We start from the raw sequence: 27,035 nt of genomic DNA on the forward strand, positions 1-27,035 counted from the left end.
AAGTCAAATCTTGCTTCTCTGGGCATTTGCATGCCAACCAACAACCACAAAAACCCAGTGAGTGTTAACTTGGGGGCTACAAATAAATTTTAGTGAGTAGGCAAATTCGCAAATATGGAATCCATGAATAATGAGGATCCATGGCTAAGTGGTTTCCTTTGTGATTATGTGCATCTCAGTTTATGCGCTTTTAGACATAATTTTGTGAAGTGGGGGTGACAGCCCTGAAAAGGTGATAACCCTGGTCTATATACAGATGGAGAGTAACCAGCCAAAAATGTTCAGAAGGAGCAGTGGGAGGAGAAAAACGAGAAGAGGGTGGTGTTCTGGAGGTCCTGTGTAGGAAGATCACAGCTTTCTTCTGGAACTAGCTAGAAAGACTAGCTAGAAAGACTTCATGACCATCAACACAGGATAAGCTGGAAATGATGCAACAAGAAAAAACATGGAATTAGCTGGAACTGTATCCACAGATATCCTCAAGCAGGTTGTACGTTCAAGTGACAGGCACTTGAAGGTGCCCCAAATAAGTATTTCTAGAATGAATGAACTGGCTCTTTCCTCAATTCATAAACCAGAGAGAGAGAGAGATCTCTTACCCAAATCTCCTACTTAGAAGTTAAGTTTTCAAGAGAAGGGACAAACAGTTCAATACCTGACAAAGTTTTTAATATGAAAAAAATCTTAATTTCTTTTTGGCAAAAACAGGGAGGGCAGCCACCACCCCACAACCCTGAGTGGAATAGGAAGACTTGGACAAGCACACAAAGACCATAAAGACAGGAGGTCTAATCTTGTAGCAGCTTCTGAGGAAGATCTCAGTCCAGGGGTAAGTTCAAGTCCACGGGTGAAATGGCAAGGATGCCCTCCTGGAGGGGAAAAGTGGAAGAGCTCATGAGCATTCACAGGCAGACCCTGTCCTCCATTCACAGTGGCATCCCCGCCAGCCCAATGACAGCAGAGACAGGGACGGGGTGAGAGGAGGAGGATCCGAAGAATCAGAGACCCAGGGGTGGACAGGGACAGAGTCCTGGGAAAAGGGAGGAGAGATAAAGCTCCAGGGTGGAGGGCAGAGCACCAGTGTCATGGAGACAGAGAGACAGGGACCAGAGACTCAGAGACGGGGAGCAGGGTCCCCGGGTTGTAACGATCAAGAGCACTGGCTTCATGTCAAAGTCCTGAGTCCAATCCTCTGCATGAGGGACAATCTCCATAAAATCGGGATAACATCTAATCCCAGAAGGTTGTCGTGGGGTTTAAACTGAATCATTCCACTAAAAGTCCTTGGCTGTGCATGTGGCCGAACAAAAACAGAAACAAAAAACAAAACAACCCCCACAAAACCCCCAAAACAAAAGAACAATTTCACAAATAAACAAGCTTCTGCACTGAGCTCCAGACACGTATATCTACTGTCCCCTCCTCATCTCCCTTTGAGGTCTCAAGGACGTCTCTCCCCTACCTGGACCACTTCCAATCATCCCTGACTCAACCTGCTCCTCCCCACCTGCTCCTCCCTGTCTCAGGGAGCAACTGAAGCAGCCCTACTGCATCAGGCCGGCATCCTTGATTTCCGTCTCCCATTCATTAGCACTCCTAAATAGCACTCGTAATCCACTCATAAGCAAAATCTGTCAATTCTACCTCTGAATTAACTGGGAGACTCCTCCACTACCGCCACTGCAGTACGATCCAACACCATCTCCTCCCTGAACCAGCGGACACCTCCCCACTCCCTACTTCCGCCTCGCCCTCTATGGTATCGCCCCATGCGGCCGCTAGAGGGCGCAAGTTAACACCTAAATCAGCTCTCGTCTCCCTCCGCTCAGAGAGCTCGCTCAGTCAGTGCCCAAGTTCTTACCTTCACAAGCCCCGCCCCCTCCTGCTCTCAACTCTCGCCCTCTCCCTTTCGCTCACCCTGGTTCAGCCCTACCGGCCTCTCTGCTCCTCAAACACCCCTGGCCAGCTCCTGCCACTCTGAAGCAATAGTTTCATCAGTACCCCGGAGCCCAATCCAGCTCTGAGCCTGGCCTTGAATTTAAAGCAGTGGTCTTCTGAAGCTGATAGGTCGGGGCCAAGAGAAAACAAAAAGCAGAAAGAAATAAGTAAAGCAAGTCAATCCTACCATCTGGTAGAAGTTTGCATTAGAAGGTGCAGGGTGTTATGAAGGAAGTAAAGCAATGAAGAGGCAAAGGGAGTGGGTGGGAGGGGATGGAGGTGGCTCTGATTTCAAACAGGGACCAGGAGGGTGACACCCGAATGGAGCAGAGGAAGTGACACTGGGGGATACCTGGGCAAGTGCATTCTGGCAGGCAGTGTCAGAGCAGACAGTCACCAGATAATCACGCAAATGGCCACAGGGTGCCAAGATCTTACAATGGTCCCATTTTAATCTTTACAATAACCCTTTGAGATGGGTACTTCTACTTGCCCTACCTGATGGATAAAGAAACCGAGGCCCAGGAAGGGGTCTCCCATGTTTCCCACTAGTAACTGTCAGTATGTATCAGAATGGTTTAAGCCAGGCACAGGGTCCGCACTGATTACCTACTGGTGTACAGCTGGTGCTCAATAAACACAAAACAATTGAATGATTGGGCTGGGAGAACACCTGTCATGTCTGAAAAGAAGCCAAAGAAGCCACCCCCACCCCACCACACAGACACAAGTTACAGTTGGATAAAGGGGGGCCCAGAGAAGCTCTGGCAGCTCACCCAGCCCCCGTGTGCCTGGATCCAGGGCCCGAAGCTGTGCACGTGCTCCACACTGAGACCGGCCAGGGTGCCCCCAAGCCGGGCCACGCGGCGGCTCAGCTCCATGGCCAGGGCCAGACGGGCCAGGGGCTCTGGGGAAGGCGGCGGAGGCCCAGGGCAGGGCAAGTTGGGGCGTGGGTGGCTAGGAAGAGGGCTGTCCTCCCGGTTGGAGAACAGCTCCACTAGGCGGGCGAAGGAGCCCGCGGAGAGGCGAGCCAGCTTTCCACGCAGGGCCGGGTCCGAGGCCAGCTGTGGGGTGGGGAAGAGACGAGACTGGGTCGGCCTCCGCCACGCCCCCGCAGTCAGCCAATAGGAGGCTATGAGGCGTGACTTCCTGATTAAAGCGCTCCCGACACTGAAGCTCAAAGCCACGCCCATCCCTCACACCAGCCAATCATAAATCAGAATCTGAGGTCTCCGCCAAACTACTCCTAGAAAGGTGGCCGACAGCCAATGAGGGCCAAAGCCCTAATTAGCTGAGTTCTAGAATACAGACCTTATAGCCACGCCCCCTAGAGGTTCCCTGAGAGTCCCTGGAACCAGTCCCTGGAACCTTAAAATTAATATTTTAAGGTCATACACTTTCCCCAAGCTCCTGAGCCAATCAAGTTCCAGGAGCAAATCATAAGCCAGACCTCCTCCGGCTGCTATTTCCCCCCACATTCCAAGGCATACCCCTATATAGCTAACCAGGGTTTCATATTTTAGACAGTCCTCTCCGAACAAACTCCCTTCCTCCCACCATACAGTCCCTAATTCCTCAACTGGTCCCAGTTTCCCAGATCACGTTTCGGGTGCCCACACCCCTTGTCTAAAGGCCACACCCTTCTCACTGTAAATACAAAACTATCCTGACCTTATTCAACCAGTAGCGGAGAAACTTAGCACGTCTGACCCCATAATGCTTCTATTTCCCTTACTGCTGGGACCTATAGTTTAGAAACTTCTGCTTAGCCCTGCACATTGGCACGCTACATCTAAGATTCACAAAAACGGCTCTTTTACCAGAAATCTACTTTACTGGAGGAGATAAGGAAGTCCTTACAGAAATGACGACGCTCTATGTAAGATTTATAGGAATGACACGATTTGTACACAAAGATCAACTGACCAAGGACAGGGCGAGGGGGTGGCTCAGTCTATTAAGGGTCTGCCTTCCACTCCGTCATGATCCCAGGGTCCTAGAATGGAGCCCCATGTCGGGCTCCCCGCTGAGCCCAGAATCAGCTTCTCTCTCTCCCTCTGCCCTCCCCACCCCCACCCTGCTCATGCTCTCTCTTTCTCTCTCAAATAAAGAAATAAAATCTCTAATAAATAAATAAAACCGCTTGAAAGAAAAAGCTGACCAAGGACAAAAGAAGTCACACAACCTTCCTCTGCTATCTATAGACGGCAGCCACTTTTTGACTCCAATCCCCATCCCCTTCCCCTTTCTAACATAAAAGCAGCTCAGATCTTAGGCTGGGGGAGACAGTTCTTTGAGACAGTTGTATGCCATCTCCTCAGTGTGCTGCCTTTCCAAATAAAGTCGCTTTCCTTACCCCAACATCTTCGCTCTTGGCTCACTGGCCTGTGGTGCTGGGAGCAGAATGGGCTTAGACCCCGTTACAAACCCTTCATAGAAGTGGAGACCCACCCTCTCCTCACCTGACCATCTAATGAGAATGCAGATTCAGGTTCTGATCCCAGTGCCCAGCCATCCCGCAATCCCCATCCCAGCTGAGGGATGGAACAGACAGACTTGTCACCTTCTGATTGATGACTTCTGCCTCTTCCTCCAGCAAGGCCACCAGCTTCCGCAGTAGGGCTTCCTTCTCTGTGGGTGGGGCTCCCTGTAACTCTGGGGGGTGGGGTGTGAAGGGCAAAAGAGAATCAGCTGGGGGCAGAACCCTGCCCACCCTTTTGCCCTCATCCTTCTCCGCCCGGGGCCTCTTGGTCCCTCACCTGGGCTAGGTGGGGATCTCAGTTGCTCTTGGACTAGTTGTTCCAGCCGCTGGGCCACCAGAGCATAGAAATCTGGAGTTGCTGGGCCTGGGGTCAAAAGGGCCAATGATGGGTCTCTGGGACATCGAGCAGTTATGGATTCTCTCCTTGTCCCAACCATCTTGCCAGGTTGCAATGATTTCCATTCCATAGTGGGATAAACTGAGACCCACTGAGCACACTTGGTAAAAGGCCTTGGTACTTCCCATTTTACTGTGTCCCTCAAACTAGACTTAGAATGTTATGGCCGAACTAGACTTTGAAGATGATCCTATCCAAGACAGGCAAATGCAGGGCACTCCAGCAATTACCACCCTACCTACCCCTTGCTGATTTCAGGCATCATCTACTGATCACAGAACTCTTCTTCCCCAGCTGTGAAATCCCTTTCAAGTATAGCCATTACTAGTCTATCAAGGCTCCCACATGAAAAATCCAAATGGTTACTCTTGACCATGCCCAAGGACACCCCTCCACACACATGCACACATTCCTACTTTGCTTCTGGAGAAATATAGGAGCAAGAAACAAAAGGAATTTCCCAGAGTCATGTAGCCTAACAGCCAGGGAGTTGTGACTCAAAACCAGGTCTCCTTCCTCCCTACTGCGGGTACTGGAGGCTACAAAGTCCCAGGGGTAGGGAAGGATACATGGGAGGAGAGAGATAACAAACAGAAAGGGATCAAAAGCCCCATTGGGAAGCCAGTTCACAGAATGTAACAGGGGGTGGGGGAACAGAGAATGTGAGAGTAGTTCCCACTCAGTTCCCCTCTTAGCTAAGTGATCTTGGGCTAGTTCCTTATCCTTTCTATGCTTTAAAGAATCAAAGCTTCTTAAAAAAAAAAAAAAAAAAATCAAAGCTTCTGGCCCTACCGGTTCATGGGTGATCTAGGGAAATCTCTTACCAGGCTCTGAAACATAGCATGGGCGTAGGGGCAGGGAGCAAGGCCGAGGGGATTCAGGGGGAACTGCTCCTCGACCCAGGGGGCAGGGAAGACATCGGCGAAGGCGGCTCAGGAAATCTGTTGGCTCCTCCTGGGCAGGACTCCTAGGAAAGGGGACCTCAGAGAGTGACCCCAGAGGCCCCTTTGCAAGCAGTCCCTTTTCCCTCCCACTGAGGGCTTCTCGGTGCAACCCCAGGGACAAGGAAAAGAGCCAGATATAAAGAGAGGGGAACACAGAGACAAGGCACAAGAATCAAGAGGGCCCCACCCCAGATGCAGGCCCCTGAGGGAGGAGGGCAACTCCTCTTACCTGGGTGGGATTGAAATGGGGGACCCGGCAGCCTCACCTCGCCTAAAGAAGGCAGCTAGGACTCTCACCGTGTCCTCCCGGAGGCCCAGCTCTTCCGAGCCTGCCATGGGGGCACCTGTGAAAGAGGGAGCTGGGGGATGGTCTCCAGGGTTGACTTGAGGTGGAGGATGGGGGCCCAAATGCCTCGTCCCTGAATAAGGAGGAGGCCGGGACACTTTCTTCCCCAAGGGAAGAAAGGGCTGAGAGCTTTAACTCCTAAGTCCTTTAAGGGAGTTAGAGTCTGGGGACCGAGACTCTAGAATCCTCGGAGGGAGAAGAGGGAGGAGGACGAAGATTCCTTGATCCTTGGAGAGGAAGAGGGTGGGGACCCGGATTCCTGGGTCTAGGGGAGAAAGGGACTGGGGGCTGGACTCGAGTTTTCGGAGAAGGGGCCTGGGGGATCTGAATTCTTGAGTCTGACAAAAAAGGGGACTCGGGACTCCGACTTCTGGATTCTGAAGGCATATGCCAAGGGGCTCGAGCTCTTAGAGAATCGGGAACTACGAATCCCAGCCGGCTTCATGACAAACCTTCCCCTCCGTCCGCACTTGAATCGCCGCCGCGCAGCCTCCTTGGGAGGTGTAGTTCCCTTATCCGACCCAGGCTGGAATCTTGGGGTCTCGGGGCGCATGGATGTCGGAGAAGGGGGACCGAGGTGCCGGCTTCGAGATCCCGGCCTCTTCCCTTCTCACCCCAGCCCTCCCAAAAGCCCGGCTTACCTGGGGCCGGAGCGGCCGCCCACTCCTCCTTCACTGAACGTGCATAAACTTCTCTTAGTTCAACTTTCCCGCGCCTGCGCACTGGGCAGGGTTGACACGGCCCTATTGTAGAAGAGGGGGAGCGCTGGGGCCCATCTAATTTGCATGTGACGTTCCCAGCATGCCGTTGGCCAGAAGGCCTAAAAAGGGCATTGACGGGGGGCGGGGGTGCCGTCCGGGCTCTTGGTGCCGCCTCTTTGGCTCTGAAGTCTGTAGACCAACCGCAGTTGAAGTTTTTATTTCGTGAAATCGGTAGAAAAGAAAACCGCATTGCTCTGAAGCTCAGCTGACAGAAAGGAGGGTGTGCAGCTACAAGTTCGAGAGCTATCGGACCCTCAAAAGCCAGGGGTGGGTCCTAGCACTTTGCGCCCCCGACTCTTTACGTAGGTAACGGCGGATCTGGGGAATTGGTGGCGTCCGGACCGAGAAGCGCGAGGAAAAAAACGGGTCTGCCCTGAGAGTGTAGAGGAGGCACTGTGTACTCGGGAAAGTGAAGCAGCCAGGGGAGAAAGTGAAACAATGGCCGGTGCTGGAGGTCGGCTGTAAAAACAACATAACAACAACAACGACAACAGGAAAAAGTAGCGGGGAGAGTGGGAAGGGCAGGCGTCCGCACTGGGGGATCTAAGGGAGAGAAGAGTGGACCCTGAAAATGGGAGGCAGTCCACCCTATAAAGTGTGTGTGTGTGTGTGTGTGTGTGTGTGTGTCTGTACGCGCGCGCGCGCGCGCGCGCCCTAGAGGAGCCAAGCTGTGTTTGGGGTGGGGTGGATGGAGGGTCTAGGGTGGAAATGGGTGAGCGGCTCTTCTGTGGGGCAGTTTGTAGAAGGGGTCTACAGCACGGTTAAGTGCAGGAGGTAGAGATCTACAATTGAATAACGTCTGCCCTGGTATAACTAGGGGAGGTTCTCTAACTTGGAAGTGGGGGTAACTGCATTGGGTGATGTGGGGGAGGGGAAAGGAGAAAAGGGTTTACCGCGGAAGAGGGAGGGATCTACACTGGCGGAATTGGGGAGGTAGGGGGCCTGCACAGAAGAAGGTGGGGAAAGAAGAGGGGGGCCGTCCGCGCCCACGAACTGCCCTCTAAGCGCAGGCCGGACCATGGGAACCCCAAAGCCGCGGATCCTGCCCTGGCTTGTGTCGCAGCTGGACCTAGGGCAGCTGGAGGGGGTGGCCTGGCTGGACGAGAGCCGCACACGCTTCCGCATCCCTTGGAAGCACGGCTTGCGGCAGGATGCCCAGCAAGAAGACTTCGGCATCTTCCAGGTGCGTGAGCTTCCGAACACCGGGAACCCTGAGATAACAGCGGGGAGGAGGGGGGACTCACAGGGGGCGGAGCCGAGGAAGCGAGGGGGTTAGCACGCTTGCAGCTGGCAGGCGCTGACGCTGGCAGGTGGAGGCAGGTGGAGTTAGGACGAGACTGGGCAGGGTTAGTAGGATCAGCGGACTGGCAAGATGGGGGGGGGGGGGGGGGGGGGGGTTCCAGAAAAAGAACCAGAAAAACAGGGTTAGAACTCGAAAGGAATGCCAACGGAGCATTCGGGCTCGCAGAGGGCGGGGTCTTGGTCGTAGAATTCTGGGGACGGTCTCGGAACCTTAGAGGCAAGACTTGGCCCGGAAGTTGAGGTGATTTCTCACCAAATTAGGATACACCAGTGGTGGTAACCCGAGTTGGAGTGTGAGGGGCGGGGTTATTACAGAAGGTGTTCTGGGGCAGGTTGGTGGCAGAGTTTAGACACCCAGTAGGACCTGGAAGGCTGGCTTAGAAAGCAAAGCTTTTCAAAAGGTGAAGATAGGGGGCCTTAGGATGCAGAGAATCCAAGAATTTGGGGTTGGATCCTTGCCGAGTTAGAACGTGCCAGGGGAGAGAACCCCTGGGGTGGGGTCTTGGTCATCCTTCTCACTATCCTGGTACCCACTGGCTCCCCAGGCGTGGGCCGAGGCCAGCGGTGCCTACACTCCAGGAAAGGATAAACCTGATCTGCCCACCTGGAAGAGGAATTTCCGATCTGCCCTGAACAGGAAGGAGGGGCTGCGTTTAGCCGAGGATCGGAGCAAGGACCCCCACGACCCGCACAAGGTCTATGAGTTTGTGATCTCAGGTGTGCCAGAAGTGGGGCTTCACATGGAGAGGGTGGGATTTTGAGTGTCCCCAACACTCTGCTCTACTCACCATCTTCCTCGGCAGGAGCTGGGAACTTTACTGAGTTGGACACATCACTGGGAACCAATGGTGGATGCAGTACCTTGGCTACCCAGGTGAGAATGCACCCCAGCCCTCCCGCCCCATCTGACCCATCTACTGTCTGTCTCCCCACAGCCTTGTTCAGGCGTCCTCTTCTCCCCCGGATCATCACCCCAATCTTCCTCCTGAGCGTCCATCCTCTGCCCTGTGGGCTGTCCCGCATCTGATCCCTAGCTGACCCTGTCCCCCTGCCCAGAGCCCTTCCATGGCTTCCAGCACCCTCAGGACAAAGTTCAGAGCTTTCCCCAGGCATCTAGGGCCCACAGACACCTACCCGGAATTTCATAGCTTCTGTTGCTAGAGTACCCTCAGCCTCCTGGGAACCCAGAACCACCCTACCCTTGACCTTGATGTCTGTGCTAGAGCAAGTTCCCTCTGAAATTGTGTCCAGCCTTCTCTGCCCAGGTCTTGCTTGCACAGGGCCAGAACCTTGGGCTGGAATTAGCTGCTCCCCTTGGGCCCCAGTAGCACCCAGCATATACCAGAGCACATATTTTGCTCTCTGTGCCCATGGTTTTCTCCCTGCCTCCCCCCAACCCTCCTCACAGGAAGCCCCTTGAGGGCAAAGCTCAGGTCTGACTTCTCTCCTGATCCCAAAGCCTGGTCCATATGAAGTCTCTCAAAAGGGCTATGGAAATGCCAGATCCTTTTCTTTTTTCTTCTCTCCAGGGAGACATACTAGAGGAGTTACTGAATGACATGGCCTTGGCCCCATTCCCAGATGGGGGGCCCTCGAGCCTGGCTGTGGTCCCTGAACAGACCCCTCCATTCTTGCTGAGCCCCACAGTAGACATCCCTCCTCCCTGCCCAAACTCAGAGCCCCCGGAAAACCCACTGAGGCGGCTCTTGGTGCCTGAGGAAGGTGAGTGGGGTGGAAGGGGCTGGGGCGCCACGCCCCCTTATACTCTCTTTGTCTAACTCTCCCTTCATGTCACTTTTGCCACCACTCAGAGTGGGAGTTCGAGGTGACTGCCTTCTACCGGGGCCGCCAAGTCTTCCAGCAGACTGTCTTCTGCCCAAGGGGCCTGCGTCTGGTGGCTTCAGAAGCAGGGGACGGGACACTGTCTGGACAGCCGATCATATTGCCAGACCCTGGGCTGTGGCTGACGGACAGGGGTGTGTTGGGCTACGTGAGGCGTGTGCTGAGCTGCCTGGGTAGGGGACTAGCTCTGTGCAGGGCAGGACAGCGACTCTGGGCCCGGAGGCTGGGCCACTGCCACACGTACTGGGCCTTGGGCGAGGAGCTCCTCCCTGACAGCAGTCACGGGCCCAGTGGTGAGGTCCCCAAGGATGAGGAGGGAGACGTGTTCGACCTACGGCCTTTCGTGTCAGGTGAGTGAGGCAAGGCCTTCTGACTCTGCTGTAGAAAGACTAGGTCACGGTGGTTAAGAACTCTGGGTTCTGGGGGTGCCTGGATGGCTTCATTGGCTAAGTGACTCTTGATTTCAGCTCAGGTCATGATCTCACAGTTGTGAGATCAAGCCACCGAGCCGGGCTGTGCATTCAGCTTGGAGCCTGTTTAAGATTCTCTCTCTCTTCCTCTCTCTGCCCTTCCTGCCACACTCCGTCCCTCTCTTTAAAAAAAAAAAAAAAGATTTCAAATCTCCAGACTTCCAAGTTCCAGTTCAGGCCCTGCTGCTTTGCTTCTGCTATAACCTGGGGCAAACTGTGGGGCTGCTCTGCATCTGCCTAAGGACTATCTCCGCTGCTGGAGGCACAGGGCCCAGTGTGTAGAAGGTGCTCGAGGAATTAGCTGCCATAGTCTTCATTGTTCCCAGTTATTCTTGTGGATAGACAGACGCAGAAGAGACAAGCCTTTAGGGCTTTATTACCAGGTAGATTTGTCTGCAGTGAAGGAAATGTTCTGGATTTGCACTCTCCCATCTGGTATCCACCAGCCACGGGTGGCTGTTGGGTACTTAGGCCAGTGCAACTGAGGAAGGGAGTTTTATTTTATTTTTTAAAGATTTTATTCATTCATTTGACAGGGAAACAGCGAGAGAGGGAACATTAGTAGGGGGAGCGGGAGAGGGGGGGAAGCAGGCTTGCCCCAGAGCAGAGAGCCTGATGCAGGGCTCAATCCCAGGACCCCAGGATCACGACCTGAGCGAAGGCAGCTGCTTAATGACTGAGCCACCCAGCTTCTCCTCTGTTTGCTTTTAATTAGTTACTACTTAAACGGAAATAGCCATAGTGGTTAGTGGCTACTACCAGGAGAATGTGGCCTTAGGGGGTTAAAGAGCAGAAACTGCCAGCCACCTTGTACTCAGAATCAGGGAAGTCCTTGAGGAGAGTATACTCCTTCCTATCCCAAATGAGGGCAGGGGTGGGGGATCAGTGCAGAGCTTCCAGCCCCATCCCGATGGGAGGGAAAAAAAAAAATGTAAGATTGTGCTGGAACTTTTCCTAGATTAGCAGCCATCTGGTCATGCTGTAGGTGTCAGGCTTCAGGTCAGGGGAGAAGGTGAGGCTGATAGGTCTGGGGGGGGTGGGCAGGGAGGGGCAGGTGGTAGAGGGTCCTCCTCCCATGGCCTGACTAGGATCTCGGGCCTCCAGATCTGATTGCCTTCCTCGAAGGAAGCCGACACTCACCACGCTACACCCTCTGGTTCTGCATGGGGGAGCCATGGCCCCAGGACCAGCCGTGGACCAAGAAGCTCGTGATGGTCAAGGTGCTGCAGTCCCGGGCTTCTGGAGCTAAGGGGTGGATCTTAAGGGAGGAGGACCTACAACTCCCAGAAGCCCTCTGAGGAACTACAACTTCCAAGAGTCTCTGCAACCACCAGTTCCTCATCCTCAGGAGCTTCTGGGTGTCCCTCTCCTGGCCTCACCCCCAGAACCTGTTTTGAACTCTGAAAACCATGTGGAAGTCGGTCCTAGCAACCTCTGTGAGGAACTACAGTGCCTAGGAGTCCTGACCACAAGCTGCCTGGCCCTAGCTTCTGGGAACCCCTCCAGCATTTCAGCCCTAGGAAACTTCTCAGACCACTAGTGGTTGTGGTTATGGGGGGAAACTACAACTCCCAGCAGCCCTGGGCCTACTGATTCATCCTGGGTCACAGTGGGCGCTGCTGGGAGTTGTAGTTTTCCAACCCCACCCTTGACAATAAACTGGGTTGAGTGTTTTCCCTGACTCCTGTTTCTCCCCCCCACCTCCTGCAGGTTGTTCCCACATGCCTGAGGGCCCTGCTGGACATGGCACGATCAGAGGGCGCTTCCTCACTAGAGAACACTGTGGACCTGCACATTTCCAACAGCTACCCACTCTCTCTCACATCAGAGCAGTACAAGGCCTACCTCCAGGACCTGGTCGAGGACATGGATTTCTAGGCCTTGGGGGAGGTCTGATCCCTCACTCCTCACGGGTGCTTCCCCCTCGTGCCTTCACCTTGGCAATAAACTATTTCTTGCCACTGTTACCACTTGTGTGCCTGGTGTTGGGTGTCAGCTGGGTTTCAGCTAGGTCCAGGGTAGTCCTGACCTAGACTGGGCCTTATTCCTTCTTAGGACCTCAGCATACACATCTGTGCAAGCAACTCCCACCCTAGATACTCTCTGCATGAGGACAGACACTGTGCAGGGGGCAGCTGATACCTGTGACCTCCTTACCTCTTCCCTGGACCTGGTGAGGAGGGGACAGTCACCCCCATTTTACAGACCAAGACACTGATGCTTGGAGAAAAGCAAGGGTCACAAAGCAGGAAACACAGATGGGTTAGAACCCAGTCTGAATCCAGGGGTGCTGTTCTCCAAAGGGGCCCCTGGGGCAGAATCTAGAACCCGTCTTGTCATGCCACTGTCCAGTTAGCAAAGAACCTTTCACCTGGATCATCCTGTTAGTTGGGGGCGGGGGCCTTAGGTCCCCCCGCAGCTCGTGCTGGGCGACCTCAGGCAAGTCCTCCCTGCCAGGCCCTGAGCCCCGCTCTGCACTGGGCTGGAACAGGCAGTTGTAGAGAAGTTCTGGGCTCCAGCCTTAAAGCCTGCCCATGCCAGCAGGGACTGATGGGAGGCCAGTGTGGCCCTGACTCACTCTGTGGCCCCTGCTACTCTGTGCCTCAGTTTCCCTCTCTACCGCAGGAGAATGGATAAGATCACTGCAGCCTCGGAGGACTGGTAAAAAGAAAATCCAACTCAATGGGGAACAAAGGTCCTGTTGCTGGGGCAATTCCAGGGCAGACCGATAGCACCCAGGTGCCCTGAGCTTGGAAGACACCGAGCAGGTGGGACCTGGGACCCCAACCTCTCACCCACTGCCACTTTCTGTCAAGAGCAGCCCTGCATCAGGCTCTCTGCTCAGCAGGGAGCCTGCTTCCCTCTCTCTCTGCCTGCCTCTCCACCTACTTGTGATCTGTCAAATACATTAAAAAAAAAAAAGGTAAAAAAAATAAAAAGCAGTGGCTGACTATGAACCAGGGGTGCAAGAAGTGCTTCATTTGTCTGGGTCTTCATCCTTCCAACACCCACGTCAAAGATCAGGACACTGAGGCCCAGAAAGGCGAATGCACTCCGCCTGAGTCACACCTGGCTAGCCACCCTCGGGCATAGGCCAGACCACCTGTGTATCTTTTCCCAGCCCTTTCCCAGACTGGTCTCTGAAAAGAAAGGGCTGAAATCATGGGGCTTGGGGCTAACATTTCATGAAATCTTTAATGAAATTGGGGGAGGGACACAAACAGAAGGGAGGGGCGATGGGGACAGGCTTGGGGGCAAGGGGCACAGGACGGGTCAGGGCAGGGGGCTCTCCTCTTCCCTGCAGCAACCCTCCCCCAGTCATCCCACTGATGGGGGGAGGGAAGTGGGGAGGTGGAGCCATAAATACGTCCAGAATTCCAAAGAGGCGAAGGAAGGAAGGGGTGGCTGAAGGTCTCAGAGAGGGGGCAAGGGCAGTCCTGGGCCACCCTTGTCAGGGGGCCCGGGCTCCTTGGGCGGCCGCGGGGGCCCGGGGGGGTCGCCAGGCTTGCGGCCGTGCTTGCGAAAGTAGCGGTAGCGCTGGACGTAGGCCCGCACCAAGTTGCTCACCTTCACCGGGTTGATCTCCCCGCTTTTGCTGTGGCAGATCTAGGCAGTGAGGGGCAGCTTTGGTCACTGCCAGACCCCCGGGGTCCCTGCCACCTGGACTGCTGAGCACAGCTGGCAACTAGGATGGGAGCTGCTCCCCCCATCCCATTCCAAGCTAACAACCCCATCTGTAGCCCTGCCACCAGCCGGCCAGGCCCCGGCGGGCTTAAGCAAATCCCATCCCGCTCCTCACCTTCCAGACAGACGCACCCCTCCCAGCTCCCCGTCTGGGTAACATCTGTCTGCACGTGTCCGCCTCTCCTCCTGCTCCTCTCCCCACCTCGGTGTACCTGTTCGCCTCTGGGCCCCACCTTGTGGACAGCCTTCCGCAGGATGTCCTTGTACTCCTCCTTGGTGATGTCCTTCTTCTGATAGTACGGCTTGATGGCCAGCTTCACCTCCTCCACCGCCCGCTCCTGCGTGTGCAGCTTCTTCAAATACTGGCAGAGGCGGGGACAGGGCAGGAAAAAGGGACAGCAGAGGCCAGATGAGTTCCTGCGGAAACCCCAGCCTCCCCTCCCCTGCCTGTAGTCTCAGCCTCAGCCCTGCACTCCCCTCGTTGCCGTCGCCCCCGACCGCAGGCCAGGCTGGGTCTCCACCAGGCCAGAGCCCAGGCCCTCCCAGTGGCCCTGGACCAGGACCCACATGTCCACTGTCCACACAAAATGTACATGAAATGAGAGGTGGGCCATGGGCTGTCGGACCAGGACGGAAAACATGCAGACATGACCGAAAGGAAAACCGCCCTGAGGCCCCCCGAGCAGGAGCCAAGTGCAGCTGAGGAAAAACCTGTCCGAATCTGCCCGGCACCCACTCCTGCCCTCCAACAGATGCCTGACTTTCCTTTCTTAAACCATCCTCCCTCTCACACGAAAGGATGGGGAGGGAAGGAGAGACACGAGTGACCACGAAGTACACAGTAGTCCAGACACATGTCGGCACATGGGTGTGTTTACGTCGTCGTGCTTTTGTACCTCTCACCCTCTCTGTGCGCACATAATGGGGGAAAAAAATCTACCCAGCGCCCATCTCCCACTCATCCATGTGAGGGAAAGCCGAGCTCCTTACATTTTAATGACTTTGGTATGATCAAAGTTCCCGCCTGTGGGCATCGGTCTCCAGTCCTCCTTGGGCCCCTGTGTCTCAGCATCCGTTCCCGTTCTCTGCAAAGCTGTCACCAACAACCCACTGCCCCCAAGCCCAGCTCACCTTGTCTGTGTCTCCCCGTCCCTCGGAGCTGCTGCTGCCCTCTCGCTTGTCAGACGCTGCAGCCAGCCCAGTGGGGGTGGGTGGGGTCGAGCCGCAGCCCCCCAGGGGGAGGCTGCCAGGGAGCAGGTAGCTAGAGGGACCAGGGGGCAGCCCCAGAGAGGTGGGCACAGGAGCTGGGGTCACCCCCAGACTAGAGGGTGGCTTTCGATGGCTGAGGATCTGTGGGAAGAGGTTGGAGAGAACATGAACAAAAGGAGGGGGAGGGGAAGAGGGACCACGCACCCCCATCATTCCCGCCCTGGTTTCCCAGTAGTCTCATGGGCCAGAGATTCCTCCTCTGGCCAATCCCTTCCTTGTCCGAAGGCCCACTGGGAAATACAGTTCCTCTCCAGACCAGAGTCAGGGCACAAGAGAAGGGACTATGGGGACTCTTCCCCAGGGGAGCCCACCTGGTTGGTGGCCTGGATCAGTTCCTGGGCCTTTGCTCGGCTCGCCAGATTGGCTTCTTCCATCTTGAAGAGAAGTGCAGTCACTGCAAGGGGCAGACAGTTGAGGACAAGGACATCAGGAGTTGACACAAGAAGGGCCAGTGAGCGACACCTGGCCACCTGCTGCCCCCTCCCACCCGGACCCCTAGAGAGGCCATGGGTCTTGGGCTCAGAGCTGGGAAAAGGGAGCCTCGGCCCCTGAGAGAGCCACTCCGCACCACCACCACCCTGTTCTTACTTAAAACTTAAGGTATGCGTGTGGTCGGGGGCAACATGGCCAGGTTACTTGGAGACAAGGTGGTGGCAGAAGCGAGATTCCGTCTCAAGACCCCTGTGGTCTATTGCCATCCCCCAAGGGACACTGCTGCCCCCCACCCCCATCTTCTCTCTGGTCCCTCCACACGTACCCCAGGTCACCCGCAGGTGGCCCCCAGTCTGCGCCAGGCTGGCTGCCCCGCGCGCACCCACCTGCTCTCTTCCGGCATACCCAGACATCAGTGAGCCTCCCGGACAGACCCTGACCGGGCCCTCACCCACCCCAGCCCCTCACTGTCTGGGACACTATGTACCGACCCCTTCTAGGGCATCCCCACTGCCTCCAAGTCTGACCCCCTAGGACCTCCACCTCTCAGTCCTGTCTGCACCCCCCAGCCCCAGGGCACACTCACGGGCCAGGACACCGCTGGTAGTGCAGTCCACACCAGCAGGCAGGTTCCAGGGCATGGGCGGGGGCAGCGTGGGCAGCTGGGAAACACGGGTGGCTGGCCCGTCCTCTGCCCCCGAGTCACCGGCTGTGGACCCCGCGCTAGGGGCAGTGCTTGGGGCAGCTGCAGCCGTGCTGGTGGCTGTGGTGGTGGCAGGCTGCTGCTCCTCCTCCTCCTCTTCCTCCTCCTCCTCCTCTTCCTCCTCCTCCTCCTCCTCGGCACCACCTCGGACTCCAGCCTCCTCCACAGCCTCTTCGGGAAGGAAGGAGACCTCGGGCGTCTTGCAGCTGCTATCCACCGTCTGCGAGTCCGGTGTGAGCGCGGGGGGCGGAGGGGCTGCCTTAGGGGGCGGGGTGCTGGGGGCCTTGGCTGCCCGTTCTTCCCCGGACCAAGAGGTCTCCTCCACTCCCTTGGCCCCCGCTGCTTGGCTGCAGCTGTCCGCCTTGGACTTCTTTAGCATCACAGGGCCACCGCTGCCCCCGCTGCTGCCCCCACTGCGGATCTTTTTCCTGGTCTTGGATGGCTTGGTCTTTCCCTTGGTCCCCTTGGCTTTCTTGGCCCCAGCCTTGGCCTTGACCTTGGTCTTTTTGGGCTTGGTGCTGCCTGGAGCTGCTTTGGCCACCTCAGCGGGGGCCCGCTCATCGGGCTTGAGGAAGGGGGAGCGGCTCTCCCGGTCTCGGCTAAACTTGACCCCGATGGAGCCCAGGCCCGCTGACGCGGCCTCCTTGGCAGGCGTGGTACTGCTGACGCCTTCGCGGATCAGCACTGCCACCTTGGATTGCAGCTTCACCTTCCGGGAAGAAGAGGAGCACGAGGAGGAGGATGAGCCCGAGCCACTGCTGACCGGCGGCTTTGGTGGGGGCCCCGAGGAGGGTGCTGACTCCTTGGGAGGCCGAACCTTCTTGGATGACCTGTCCCTGTCCCTATCTCTGTCCCTGTCCCGGTCCCGATCCCCCCCATCCAGCGCCTTCCGCCGTGATCCCTTCTCCCGGGAGGAAGAGGAGGAGGAGGCAGCCCCAGAGCGGCGCCGGTCCTTCTCGCTGCTCTTGCCACCCCGCTCCTCGGCGCTCAGTCCCTCCGAGTCGTACAGGACCTCTCGCTTGGGCGACGAGGCCGGGGCCGGTGAGGGGCCGCGGGGGTCGGGCTTGTCAGGCCGGCCCACGGTGATGGTCCGCTTGATGGCGAAGAGATCGTGGTCCGTGAGGTCCTGGATGGAGGGTGGCACGGCCCCCCGGCGGCGGCTGTCGCGCTCTCCGCCCAAGGAGCTGGAGCCGGAGGGCGGCTGTGTGGGCACCGGGGCCTTTTCGCTGTCCCCAGAGCGCTTCTCGCCCCGGGACCGTGAGCGCTTCTTCTTTTTCTTGCTGCCGCCGCCATCTCGGTGCTTGCCGCGGTGCCGCTCCCGCCTGGACGACGACGAGGAGGAGGTGGCAGGGGGCGGGGAGGCCGAGCGCCGCCGCCGCCGCCGCTTTTCCCGGGACCGAGACCTGCGGCTGCCCCCGCGGCGGCGGTCGGTGCTGCGTGAGCGGCGGCGAGCGGAGCGGGAGCGGGAGCGGCGGCGGGCGGACGACGAGGCGTGGGAGCCCGGCTTGCGGTCCCGGGAGCGGTGCTTCTTGGAGTCCCAGGGTGAGGCCGGGGCCGGTGGGGCGGGCAGAGCGCTGGACGAGGATGAGGCAGCCTCCTTGGCCTCCCCGCCGCTCCGCTTTCGCTCCCGCCGTGACTTCTTGCGGGTGGGGGGCCCGGCGGGGGTGGCAGCAGCCGCAGTGGCGGCTGTGGGGGAGGGCGAGCGCTGGCGGTAGCGCTCCCGCCGCTGCGTCAGGATCTTGCGGCGCAGGTCCAGGCCGCCCCAGCGCGTGTCAGCGGCCGGTGGGGCGGGGGCAGGCTCCCCTAGGTCCACCTGCAGTGCGCCCTCCCCGTCCGACTCCGCGTGCAGAGACAAGAAGTCGTCCCCCTCTGGGGCCCGGGGAGCGGGGGGCGGGGGCGGGGGCTGAGCCGCAGGCGGTGCCGCGGCTGCGGGAGGGGGGCGCGCTGCCCGGCCGCCGCTGGGGCGAAATAGGGACACCGCCACCCGGGGCTCCTCCTCAGGCTGGACGATCTCGCCCTCCTCAATCTCTGAGTCGCCCGGTGGCAGCAGGGTTGGCGGGATGACGGCTCCACCGGCTGTCACCACCTCCACAGAGACCTTGCCTTCCCGACAGGCCTCTGCCTCAGTCCCCACCACGAAGACGCGCCGGCGGCTGGCTCCATCCGCCCGGGTGGAGTCTACCTGGGGCGGCGTTCCGGGGGCTGGCGTTGGCTGTGGGGGCTGGGGGTCCGGGCGGGGGCTCTCGTCACCTGGGAAGTCCTGGCTCAGACTGTTGTCATCATAGATGCCCGCCAGGGTCTCCGAGATGCGGCTGATGCTCTGAGACAAGCCTTCCTCCTCCTCTTCCTCCTCTTCCTCTTCCTCCTCCTCTTCCTCCTCCTCCTCCTCCTCTTCCTCAGGTGAGGGGGTCCCCGCGGATGAGCTGGGGTTGGAGCCAGTGGGCTCAAAGGGGTCATACTTCTGCTCCGGAGCAGGCGGTGGGGAATAGGCCTCATCGGTGGGGTGGAAGGGGTCATAGATGTCAAATCGGGGGGCAGGTGGAGCCGGGGGTGCTGGGGGTGGGGGAGGTGGGGGAGGGGAGGGAGAGGAAGATGAAGGGGAAGGGGAGGGTGAGGAGGACGCAGAGGAGGGGGCAGGGGGAGGGGCTGGGCCCCCATCTCCAGTGCCCAAGGTGAGGAGGTGGCGGGCACAGGAGGGTCGAGAAGAGTGGGGCTGTGGAGAAACTGCAAAGAAACGGTGGAGACGGAGAACCATGGTCAGGTGCACACCCTCCTCCCGGTGTCCTGCACAGCGCCCACGGGCAGGACAGCACCCCAGCCACTGCCCTCCTCCGGCGGCCCTCAGGGCGCCAGCAGACACAGCTCTCAGCACTTAACTCGGCCTGACTCACAGCACATTCCCACAACTCCACACCACTGGAGGACACTGAGGCTCAGGGAGCTGCAGTATCTTCCCGAAGGGCCCACAGCGGGGAGAAGCTGGGTGTGGACTCAGTCAGTGTGCCACCGAGCCTGTGCTCCCATATCCTGAGACGTCCCCTGGCCTGCAGCCCAAGAAGCCCATGACCGGTGTTACCACAGAAGACAAGGGCCAGAGTGGGGCAGCCGGGATTTGAACCTAAATCCACCTGAGAAGCTGAGCTCTGGCCCACCACTCCGGCTGCCTCTGGGGGAAATTGATCCTGCTTCATGGAAAGAATCGCCTGCGGCTGCAAAGGTGATAACTTCCTCTCCAGAGCCAGGAAAGGGCAGAGCTGAGGAGCCCTGGCCACTGGAGTCCTCGCCTCATGCACATCACTCTGTGACGAGCCCCATCCAAGGGACTGACAAGCGACAGGAACAACCAGGGTCCGCCCCTCCTACCCACTGGCATCGTGCTTTCCCGCATCATCCTTGCTGCTTCCCGAGGCCATGCTTTCTTGAAGACAGGGTCTCAGGGCCATAAATCCCACATGGAGACAATGGACCAGGGCCACACCTCCAGACACACACAATGGGGTGCCCTCTCAACCTCCCCTCTCAACCACATACTACAGGGTGCTGCAACGGCCAGGATGCTAGCATGGTCAGGTGGACAGTGCCAGGATAGCCAGGGCTCATGAGGGCAGTCCCAGAGCCACCTCTCAACCCTATCCCAGGCTCTAAGCCCTCACCCATGACATGACCAAGGACAAGGACCTCAACTGCTGCCTGTCTCAGTTTCCTCATCTCTACAGTGGGGTCCACTCATTCATTCAGGACATTTTTACTGATCACCTATCTTGTGCCAAGGGCAGTCTGGGGTACGAGGAATAGAAGAGTGAGCACAAGGGATAAAGTCCCTGCCTTCAAGGAGCTCACATCAAGCAGGGAGAGAAATCTCAAGGAGCCACAGAGAAAGCCCACCAGCTACTGAGGGCTGAGGAAGAAGATAAAAAGCAAGAGGGGATGCCCGGGTGGTGCAGTTCAGCCTCCGACTCTTGATTTCGGCTCAGGTCATGATCTCAGGATCATGAGATCAAAGCCCTTTGTCAGGCTCTGCACTTGGCAGGGAGCCTGCTTGAGATTCTCTCTCTCCCTCTGCCCTCCCCCAACCCCTCTAAAATACATAAATAAATCTAAGAAAGAAAGAGAAAAAGGAAAAAAGGAAAGAAACGTAAGCAGAGGGGCACCTGGGTGGCGCAGTGGGTTAAAGCCTCTGCCTTTAGCTCGGGTCGTGATCTCAGGGTCCTGGGATTGAGCCCCACATCAGGCTCTCTGCTCAGCGGGGAGCCTGCTTCCCCCCTTTCTCTCTGCCTGCCTTTCTGCCTATTCGTGATCTCTGTCAAATAAATAAATAAATAAATAAATAAATAAATAAATAAAATAAAATAAATAAATAAAATCTAAAAGAAACAAAATCTTAAAAAAAAAAAAAAAAAAGAAAGAAACGTAAGCAGAGGAGGATGGTGATGAGAGCATTCACACCTCACGAGGACAAGGGGACTGGACAAGCAGCTATGGGGACCAAACCAGACTGTGCCTGGCCTGCGAGGACCCGGTGAGCATGAGCTCTTCTACCCTGCTTACGAATTATTACTACCCCCAGAGGTATAGGGAATCCACAGGCCGGAGCAGTCTGGAACTGCAGGACAGCCACTTCTTTATATAATTTTTATATGATGTAGGATTAAGGGTGAGTTTTTTTCCCCCTAAATTCTTAATAGTTTCCAAATGGAGGAAGAAAACCGCCGGTAACAAGGAAATAAATCACAATCCCAGCATCCTCCCCACCCCACCCCAGGGCAAAACAGCTCTCAGGTTCCAGATACGTCTGCATCACTGAATGTCTGGGGCCAAATCCCTAGGTCATCTGCTTTTGTCAATAAAGTTTTATTAGGACACTGCCATGCCCCTTTATTTATCCTCTAGACTTCTAATTTGAAAAGAAATGAACATATTCTTGTGGGCCCCGAAGAGTGTGGTGGGCCCGAGGTATCACGTTCCCTGAGCCTAATAGACAAGGAAACCCACAACTGTAAAAAAAAAATCAAAGAAAACAAACTGGGCCAGGGTGGGGGCCCAAAGTCAGCTGCCAAATAGCATCCCTAGCTGCCCTCATGCTGCACCCGAGCTGATAGAGCCTTCCTCTCTTCTCCACCCCTCCCAACTGCAGACATCCATGCAGAAGGAAGTCTAAACCTGGGCCCTGGGGGCCAGCAGCAGCAGCAGCCCTGAAGAACTAGTTAGAAATGCAAACTCCCAAGCCCCACCCCAAACCCACTGAATCAGAAACTAAGAGCTAAGGGCCTCCCGCTCCCAGGGAGATGAATTCTCACTGCAGCTCCACTGCCTTGTAGAGCCTGGGACGCTGAGCATCTCACATGTGCTAACGACTCCTTCGTGCTAGCGATCACATCAGCGATTGCTTTCCACAGCCTTTATTTTGGTCTAACAGGCAAAGGCTTAAAGGTTTTGTCCAAGGGACACAATCACTACTATTACTACCAATGACAGCAGACTCCCGCACAACTCTGAGGTCTCCTGCTCAGCTCCGCCCTGGCCCCACATACCCGTTTTGCCTGTCCTCCAGGCCCTGAGACGGGGCAGCAGGCTAGGCACGGGCAGAGGGATCGGATCCCTGTCCCCGATTCGGACCTCAGCCACCAGCTCCAGCATGTCCTCGCTTCTGCAGGGCGGAAGGGGGTGAGTGAGCCCAAGGGAAGCTTCCAGCTCCCACGCCAAAGGCCTCTCCCACTCCAGCTGCCCAACTACTCACTCGCCAGGCCGCAGGTCCAGGTGGCTGGGAACCCAGGTATCTGGGGGATCCAGAACACTCACCAGCCCCGAGAGGAAGCTGTCTGCGGCCATGTCCAACACCTGGAATAGGCCAGGAGGGGCTCCGTCCTATATATGCTCATGTGAGGACCCACAAACCCCCTTTCCCCAGACCCTAAATTCTCAGGAACCCAAACATCTGAAACTCCAAGAAAATGCCAGGATCCAACCAATTCCCTCACCCTGACTTGCCTCTGGGACCCAAGGCTCACCCCCACAGATGACGTCCCCAGCCCCTCCAACACCACTGATTGACTCCAGCCCCAGGAGTCTGGGTCCCCAGACCCCAGTGACCTAGCCCCCCGCAACCCTCCCCAAGTCTGGGCCCCCAGCCCCCTGTTCTTACTCACAGTAGCCGTGTCAGTCCCCCCTGACTCCTGGGAACGGGGCTCTGACCGTGGGCTCCGGCAGCGCCTCCATCGAAGGCCATGACACCGGGAGCCATCTGGAGAGAGATTTGCATGGGGGATTGGAAACGAGACTAGACACAGAGACTCTGTGGGGCAGAGGAAAGGGGGGCCTGCTTAGCTCTTGCCAAGGGAACCAAGGACCTGCCGGCTCTCCCTGCCTCCTTCCACCACGCCCCAGCTCAGGTCCCGGAAGGACTCCCCAACACCATTCTGAGGCGCCAGTGCTCTCACCCCTCTGTCCTCCTAGCTGCCCTCAGGATGCTGTCCAGACAAGGCACTGTGTGCCTTTAGAGCCTTCCTAGGGCCCAATCCCCAAGGAACTCCCCTGCCTTGACTCCTGCTCATACCCCCCGCGCCCACCAGCCCCAGAAAAGATGACGCAGTCCTGCAAGGTGGCCCAGTGCTGTGCACCTGCTGGCTGCCTCTGCCTACCAGGCTTCCCTCTTTACTGGATCGCTCCTTAGATTGCATCCTTAGAGACCCAGTTCCCCTGTTTACCCCTCTGGGAAGCCTTCCCAGACAGACCCCATCTCCTCCCCCACACACTCCCTGAACCAGGCCTCCTCCTGCCCTCCGACAGTGCCTTGGGCCACTTCTGCCCAGTGATGGCGTCTCCCCTCCATCAGACTGGCAGCCCCTCCGAGGCAGCCATGGAGTCTGACCCATCTTTTGGCTCCCTGTGCCAGCATGAGAGTGGTGCCCAGGAGGCCTCAGAAGAGTGGTTATGAATGAAATTAGGGTAAAGAACACAGAGATGGGACAGGAGGCTAAGAGGAACCAGAGCCCATCATACCTTTATCATTTGGCAGATCCCCCTGCAGGGAACTTCCCACAGCCTGCTGAATGGCCCGCTAGAGAAAAGGTGGAGGGTGAAGGGGATGGAAAGAAAGGGCAGTCAGGGGACTCGTGCAAATGATTACAAGCTCTGCTCCTGGGAGACAGCCATTCCAGACACCCCTATAGCCAAATCCGAACCCATCAGAGGAGCCAAGAGTCCAGGCCCCCAGCCCCTCCTCCCCACCAGGGCCCAGGTGTTGGGCCCCCAAATCTGAACTTGCAGCCCATCCCTGCCTGCCTTGGCCCTGGGTGTCTACCAGCCTTACCAGGATAAAGGCAGAAGGAGAAAGTGTGGGGTCTCTGTCCGGTGGACCATCGCCCCGATCCTCGCCCGACTCCTCTGTCTTCCCTCGGGACTCATCTTCTTCCTCCATGGTCACCTGGTAGTTGAGAGGGTGACAGTTTGGAGTGGAGACCAGGGCGCAGGGGGGTTCCGGGAGGAGCAGGAAATGGATGCAAAGACCTCAAGGGCCTCCAATGTTGCTTTGTTCAGCAACCTCTCTGGAATCCCTCCCTTCTACCGCTGCACTCCAGTCCTTGGGCGAGCTCCACACCCAGTGCAGCCATCGGAGGGACCAGAATGGGCTCTCTTCCCTTGCCTGGATCCCAGCTGCCCCCCTTTGTGGAAGGGAGGCCTTCCCAGCCTCCCCTTTCAACAAGGCACGCCCAAGTGCCCACAGCTTCCCCCACGGCCAAGCTTTAAGACCTCACTGCCCACCCTCCTAAGACCCAACCCAATGCCAAGATTTTTTTTGGTTGAGTTGTGATTTCAAATACTGTGTCCCATAGTCTCCTAAACCCTCCTTTCCCAAACTGAGACATGCACCAGTGGGCTGGGTGTACCTCAAATACCACACCACTTCCTACAGCATCAACTCTCCTCGATGGCGCAGAACCAAAAAATTGTATTTATATGCAAAAGATGGAACTGCAATAGAGCAATGTATAAAACCAGTGCTGAACTGAAAACACTGCTTTCAGAAAGGCAGGCTGTTCACCTGACCCCACAGAGGGCATCCACCTAAGGCCTATGTGCCCACTGGATGAAAGCATGGCTCAAGCTTTCGTGATGTCACAGAAATTCTTAGATTATACTAAAGCGGAGAGATGATCCCTCGCACTGGTGGGTGTCTGGATTAGGACTTCAGAAAGCATGACTATTTCAGCTGCTAGCTTCCCTGTAACCATCAAATCTGCCACTTTGAAAACAATATCCAATCTGAGTTGCCAGAAAGCTTTAAAACCCCTAAACTGCCCCCCACACTGACTCATTGTGCTTATCTGGACAGGCACAACAGGAGTATCTATGGCCAAGAAGGGCTGTGAGAATTCAAAATGGACTGACTTCTGCCACAGAGTCAGCACAGCCCAAGCGTTCAATACAAAGTAACAATAATTAGCATTATTAGCCTCCAGAGGCCTAGGTTTATCTCTGCCACTCTCCCAGACCTTTGCTGCAAAGGTCTCTCTCCTACCACAGATTTCCAAGCTAAGCCAAAGCTCTCAGCAATGAGCCTGGAGCTCCTTCCCTAACTCCCACTAACATGTCCTGCCTATAAACCCCTGTGGACAGTTCCCAGCCCTGGAGCTGCTCTCCAGCACCTCTGGGGGAAGCACCTGCTACGCCGAACAGTGACTGTCACATAACAGAAGCCTAATTGAGACCTGCTGAGTAGACACACAGATCTCCAAGCCCTCTGCAGCGTATGAAGATGATTCCTTGCCCATGTGGCCATGCCCTGGGCTTTGCAGACACACCCAGGGCTCTTTGGATCTTTTCAACATGAAAACACATTCTGCAGACATTGTTAAGTCCCTATAGGTCAGTGTTTCCCCAACTACAGTATGATAGGAGTATAGTGGTTCACGAATAGATTGTTATAAAAAAATAAGTAAATTGAACTCAGGAGAAAAATCTTTACAGTACATTGCAGGGCGTTAAGTGGAAATATGAATTAATGGGACTTTGGTATTCAACACAGGGGAATATGCAATGGGTATCAACAAAAAATGTACTTCTTACTGTAGATCAAGGTCAAAAGAGTTTGAAAAGCATTGCACTAAATGAATCTAGGTGATCCTACAGACTTCCCCACACAAATGTGGACTAATTCTAATCTCTATAGCTCCAGGGCAATGCAGAATTTAAAAACATTTTTTCATTTGAATTACATTATAAAGTGCAAGTACATTTGAGCTGGGCAAATTTTCCAATACTCTCCTTTGTCTTGTTCTCCACGCGATTATACAGCCTCAAAAGGCATTCGAATTTGCTCCAGGCATAAAGACTGCACTCTTGCAGTCACACTGAAAGCCAACTAGATGGTTCCAGGTCCTTCTAACTGCCCCCAGCCTCCTGTCACCCAGATTAGACACTCTCCAGAGGTTAGAGACCCATCCAGGCCTCACAGCACACCTCAGAATTTGCCCCCCTCCCTTGGTGGGCATACCCCACCCGTCAGGGTGGCCCTAAAAGGCTTCCTGGCCCTCCAACAGTTCTCTCAGGCCCGCTAAATGGCCCCAGACCCATGTAGGTGAGCCGCATCCTCAAGTCAGCTCATGCAGACACTCCCAGCCCTAACAGACATACCCCGGGCGCTATAGATGGCTCTGCAGATACTCCTTAGCTCTTGCAGACCTCCTTCACCCTGGGACATATCTCAAGATCTCAAGATGGCCCCAGAACCCTATAAACAGACCCTAACCTCTGGTCAGCCCATAAAGACGATCAGCAGTGCCTATAGAAATGACCCACGCCAGCTAGGTGATGGAGAGCAGGCTCCAGTCCCGGTCCAGCCCGGTGGACGTCCCCACTCCTCACGGGGACGCCCCGCAGATGCCCCCCGGAACCCACAGACGCGTCCCGGGGCCTTAAGAAGGCCCCCCGCTCGGCACCAGGTTCCGCCGCCGCTGCCGGGCCCGAGGCCGCCCCGCTAAGTCCTCCAGGCCCCGCGGCGTGTGGGGAGGACCCCAGGACAACTAGCGACCCGACTCCGCCCCGCCCACCCCAATAGGCCCGAGCCCCGCGGCCCAGACTGCCGCCGCCATCTTACCCCGCCGCTCGGGCTGCGGCTCCGGCCCCGGCGCGGGGCGGGGCGGGCTGGGGGGGCTCGCGAGCAGAAGGAGGAGAGGGGCGGAGCTAAAACGCCGCCGAGCTTGCCGGGACTTCAAGTACCGAGCACGGTGCCGTGAAGGCTGGTGGGAAGACTCCGGACTCAGTTTCCCAGAAGCCAATCGGGCACACAGGCAGGGGCGCGCGCGACGGACGCCGGGAGGCGTAGTCCGCGCGTCGCCTTCGTCGCGCGGGGACAGCAAGGAAGTGAGAGGTGAAGGGGGCGGGGTTGCGGTAGCCCGCTACAAGGCCCCACAGTGCCCTGCGCGCGCGCGGAAAGAGCTGCGGAACAGGAAGTGACGTGAAACCC

The 27,035-nt window shown here is 56.8% G+C and overlaps 3 protein-coding genes across 13 annotated transcripts; 1 reads left to right on the top strand and 2 right to left on the bottom strand.

Annotated features, from left to right (window-relative positions):
- Positions 1–652: 652 nt before the first annotated feature.
- BCL2L12 (BCL2 like 12) lies at positions 653–6,850 on the bottom strand. 4 transcript variants are annotated; one of them, XM_059381723.1, is made up of 7 exons: positions 6,749–6,850; positions 5,991–6,105; positions 5,642–5,784; positions 4,698–4,784; positions 4,502–4,593; positions 2,715–3,002; positions 653–869 (listed from the first exon to the last, which is right to left on the bottom strand). In XM_059381723.1, the coding sequence occupies exons 2-7, from the start codon at positions 6,095–6,097 to the stop codon at positions 819–821; spliced, it is 768 nt and encodes a 255-aa protein (XP_059237706.1). In that variant the 5' UTR covers positions 6,098–6,105; positions 6,749–6,850; the 3' UTR covers positions 653–818. The 4 variants fall into 4 exon arrangements, with proteins under 4 accessions (XP_059237706.1, XP_059237707.1, XP_059237708.1 ...); XM_059381724.1 differs by having other exon boundaries at positions 5,991–6,120; positions 6,749–6,828; XM_059381725.1 differs by lacking the exon at positions 2,715–3,002.
- Positions 6,851–6,934: 84 nt separating this feature from the next.
- IRF3 (interferon regulatory factor 3) lies at positions 6,935–13,439 on the top strand. 6 transcript variants are annotated; one of them, XR_009400706.1, is made up of 8 exons: positions 6,935–7,174; positions 7,879–8,051; positions 8,716–8,887; positions 8,974–9,044; positions 9,700–9,892; positions 9,982–10,362; positions 12,193–12,655; positions 13,108–13,439. XR_009400706.1 is itself a non-coding variant. In XM_059381722.1 (8 exons), the coding sequence occupies exons 2-8, from the start codon at positions 7,887–7,889 to the stop codon at positions 12,358–12,360; spliced, it is 1,266 nt and encodes a 421-aa protein (XP_059237705.1). In that variant the 5' UTR covers positions 6,936–7,174; positions 7,879–7,886; the 3' UTR covers positions 12,361–12,449. The 6 variants fall into 6 exon arrangements, 5 of the variants coding, with proteins under 5 accessions (XP_059237700.1, XP_059237701.1, XP_059237703.1 ...); XM_059381722.1 differs by lacking the exon at positions 13,108–13,439 and adding an exon at positions 11,587–11,702 and having other exon boundaries at positions 6,936–7,174; positions 12,193–12,449; XM_059381717.1 differs by having other exon boundaries at positions 12,193–13,439.
- Positions 13,440–13,651: 212 nt separating this feature from the next.
- Positions 13,652–26,772, bottom strand: SCAF1 (SR-related CTD associated factor 1). Of its 3 annotated transcripts, none has more exons than XM_059381714.1 (11): positions 26,667–26,772; positions 23,880–23,993; positions 23,570–23,627; positions 22,717–22,811; positions 22,308–22,408; positions 22,102–22,217; positions 16,454–19,294; positions 15,747–15,829; positions 15,298–15,516; positions 14,400–14,528; positions 13,652–14,088 (listed from the first exon to the last, which is right to left on the bottom strand). In XM_059381714.1, exons 2-11 carry the CDS (start codon positions 23,985–23,987, stop codon positions 13,897–13,899), a joined length of 3,942 nt encoding a protein of 1,313 aa, XP_059237697.1. In that variant the 5' UTR covers positions 23,988–23,993; positions 26,667–26,772; the 3' UTR covers positions 13,652–13,896. The 3 variants fall into 3 exon arrangements, with proteins under 3 accessions (XP_059237697.1, XP_059237698.1, XP_059237699.1); XM_059381715.1 differs by lacking the exon at positions 26,667–26,772 and adding an exon at positions 26,319–26,339; XM_059381716.1 differs by lacking the exon at positions 26,667–26,772 and adding an exon at positions 26,204–26,224.
- Positions 26,773–27,035: the final 263 nt, after the last annotated feature.

The sequence above is a fragment of the Mustela nigripes genome, chromosome 17 (assembly GCF_022355385.1).
Source record: "Mustela nigripes isolate SB6536 chromosome 17, MUSNIG.SB6536, whole genome shotgun sequence".
Taxonomy (NCBI): domain Eukaryota; kingdom Metazoa; phylum Chordata; class Mammalia; order Carnivora; family Mustelidae; genus Mustela; species Mustela nigripes.

Coding starts and splice junctions, on each gene's coding strand:
- IRF3 (XM_059381717.1), top strand. CDS start 7,887: ATGGGAACCCCAAAGCCGCGGATCCTGCCCTGGCTTGTGTCGCAGCTG. Junction 9,045..9,699: donor GCAGTACCTTGGCTACCCAG/GTGAGAATGCAC, acceptor TCTTCTCTCCAG/GGAGACATACTAGAGGAGTT. Junction 10,363..12,192: donor CCTACGGCCTTTCGTGTCAG/GTGAGTGAGGCA, acceptor CACCTCCTGCAG/GTTGTTCCCACATGCCTGAG.
- SCAF1 (XM_059381714.1), bottom strand. CDS start 23,987: ATGGAGGAAGAAGATGAGTCCCGAGGGAAGACAGAGGAGTCGGGCGAG. Junction 15,830..16,453: donor TACCAGCGGTGTCCTGGCCC/GTGAGTGTGCCC, acceptor TGCCCCTTGCAG/TGACTGCACTTCTCTTCAAG. Junction 15,517..15,746: donor TGATCCAGGCCACCAACCAG/GTGGGCTCCCCT, acceptor CTCTTCCCACAG/ATCCTCAGCCATCGAAAGCC.
- BCL2L12 (XM_059381723.1), bottom strand. CDS start 6,097: ATGGCAGGCTCGGAAGAGCTGGGCCTCCGGGAGGACACGGTGAGAGTC. Junction 4,594..4,697: donor GAGATCCCCACCTAGCCCAG/GTGAGGGACCAA, acceptor CCCACCCCCCAG/AGTTACAGGGAGCCCCACCC. Junction 3,003..4,501: donor CAGAAGTCATCAATCAGAAG/GTGACAAGTCTG, acceptor CCCACCCCACAG/CTGGCCTCGGACCCGGCCCT.